Below are 2567 nucleotides of genomic sequence, written 5' to 3' on the forward strand. Positions count from 1 at the left end.
GGGTTTGCACTAGCCTCAAAGAATTGGGCAAGCAGTGTTTCCTTATCGTTTTGATTTGTTTCAAAAATATCCTGCCGTTGCAGGGTTGATGTTTCTATGAATGGCTTGAGTTGTTGCGTGAGCGTAAAAACCAGCCGGGAGAATGAATGCAGAGGAAGTGGAGCTGCTCAGCGACTCAAAGTACAGGAACTATGTGGCAGCAGTGGACAAAGCCCTCAAGAACTTTGAGTACTCCAGCGAGTGGGCCGACCTCATCTCCGCACTGGGCAAGCTCAACAAGGTCAGAGTGAAGCAGGACCTCAGCAAGCGATTTCTCTAAACAACTTCACAGACTGACATAGTTTTGTCTCTTTCCAGGTTTTGCAGAACAATGCAAAATATCAGGTTGTCCCCAAAAAGCTGACAATAGGCAAACGGCTGGCCCAGTGCCTCCACCCGGCCCTGCCCAGCGGCGTCCACCGGAAGGCCTTGGAGACCTACGAGATCATTTTCAAGATCATTGGGCCCAAGAGGCTGGCCAAAGACCTCTTTCTGTACAGGTAAACCTGATCCCAGCCAGAACTAACTCTAACTTTTTTTTTTTGTCAAAATATTTCAGAAGTTAATGTCGGTTCTGTTCTGGTTCTGGTTGTTGTCGCTGCAGCTCGGGACTCTTCCCACTACTCTCCAACGCTGCTATGTCTGTGAAGCCTGTGTTGCTGGGGCTCTATGAAACCTACTACTTGCCCCTGGGGAAGACTCTCAAACCAGGCCTGCAGGGCTTACTGACCGGCGTCCTGCCTGGTCTGGAGGAAGGTTCAGAGTATTACGACAGGTAGGAAAAGAGAAGTGCTGCTGCAACAACAGTAAGAATGAGCGCACACCAAGGAGAAAACTATTTGGAGGGGATCTCTTGGCGCACTAGGTGGAAATAAAAGAATGTTGATGATATTAATATTGTGAAAATTGACTTTTTTGAGGTTTACATCATCCCATAATGTTATTCCCTCATCAAAGCATAGCAGGAGTGTTAATTTGACTCTTTTGATGCATATTTGAGAAATCATTTAATTTAGCATGGCAACCATTCAGCTGTGCAAAACGCCTGAGTGCACCTGGCGCCGTAACATACTTATTTGATTGTGCTATGAAATGGCACTATGTGCTTTGAAAATGCACACAAGTCGGTCACTTTAAGTCTTGATGCAAGACTTTTTTTTTTCTGTTATTTTAAAGTGAAATCTGGCTAGACACTAGAGGGCGCTCCAGTACCAGGAATGTCATTGTGGACCAAGCAGCTCAGCATTTCTGGCAACAGCATATGTCTTTTTTCCAAAACATTGTTTATATATTATTATTCCTTAAGTAATAATCTGATGATTTAAAACTGAGGTCAAATCATACGGACAGAAATGTTACACCTCTGGCAATGTGTGACTGAAAAAAGATTGCCTAAATTCTGGCCTTGTAATAGAAGATTGTGAGCAATTTTACTTTCCACACAGAGGAGGCATTTAAATTTTTTTCATAATATTTTTTAAAATGTGCTTTGAAATGAATTTCCAGACTATTGAGCACACCTGAATAGAAGCCGGTTCCACTAAAATTGTACAGAATTAAAAAATTGTACATGAATGGCCTTCACTTGTCTATAAGGTGGTAAAATGAGATATTTACACAGAGAGATTTTATTTTTTTTATTTTTTTTACTTTTTCCAAACAATGCCTGTAACACAGCAGCTTCAAAAATACAATACAGTGGCCTACCAGGTGAAGTCATTGATCTCCATCTTCATCTTCCTCCTGTGCACTACATCCACTAGGCTCATCTTCCTCTTCTTCAGTATTGGAATTGAGCAACCTCACACACGCTTCCTCAGTCACTCTCACTTTCGTCTCGAGGCAAATTCGATCTTGAGTTTGTTCCGTCCTCTTAGTCACGCAGCACTCCAGCCTTTTGAAACCTGTTGGTAAAAGGCTGCATATTGGCCACACTGCAGTGTTCAAAGTCTAAGAGGTAGTGACTTACAAGTTAAGGAATATATTACAATTGTTTGCTTCCAAATTAATTTATTTCAAATCCCATTTTACTCTAGCTTGTGCAGAAATATTGTTTTAAACCTGGTGAGTGGAACAACAATTTCACTGCCAAGTCTCCCTCTGTGGATCGTTTCCCGTTTAGAGCTGGTGTCATCGTCTCTGTGTGTGTGTACACGTTTGTTTGTAATATCTTGTGGGGACGATTTTGCTGACACATACTATGTTGTGGGGACCAATTGCTCCTTGTGGGGACCGAAGTCTGGTCAGGGGTTAGATTTAGGACTAAGGTGTGAATTGAGTTTTGGTTAGTGTTAAGCATGTAATGGTTAGGGACAGGGTTAGGATAAGAATAAGGTTTAGGCCAGTGGCGTCGTATAGGGGGGAAAAGTTAGGACAATTCCAAGGGCACCTGACCAGCAGGGGGCCCTCCACATTTTTTTTTAATTAAATAAAATTGTATAAATACATGGAAAATTGCACGTGTATATATACATACATATACGTAGATATATAGACAGGTCTATAGATGTATGTGTATGTGTATATAT

General features: G+C 41.9%; 1 protein-coding gene across 6 annotated transcripts in view; it reads left to right on the plus strand.

Moving 5' to 3' along the window:
* dop1a (DOP1 leucine zipper like protein A) overlaps window positions 1-2567 on the plus strand; it is a 37811-nt gene that overhangs the window by 6980 nt on the left and 28264 nt on the right. For all 6 annotated transcript variants that reach the window (XM_015017349.1, XM_015017388.1, XM_015017357.1 and 3 more), the window contains exons 2-4: window positions 84-280; window positions 358-539; window positions 644-814. In XM_015017349.1, coding sequence (XP_014872835.1) covers window positions 143-280; window positions 358-539; window positions 644-814 — 491 coding nt within the window. In that variant the 5' untranslated portion in view covers window positions 84-142. The remainder of the gene's footprint in view (window positions 1-83; window positions 281-357; window positions 540-643; window positions 815-2567) is intronic.

The sequence above is a fragment of the Poecilia latipinna genome, unplaced genomic scaffold (genome assembly GCF_001443285.1).
Source record: "Poecilia latipinna isolate Pla-1442-1.1 unplaced genomic scaffold, P_latipinna-1.0 Scaffold76, whole genome shotgun sequence".
NCBI lineage: Eukaryota > Metazoa > Chordata > Actinopteri > Cyprinodontiformes > Poeciliidae > Poecilia > Poecilia latipinna.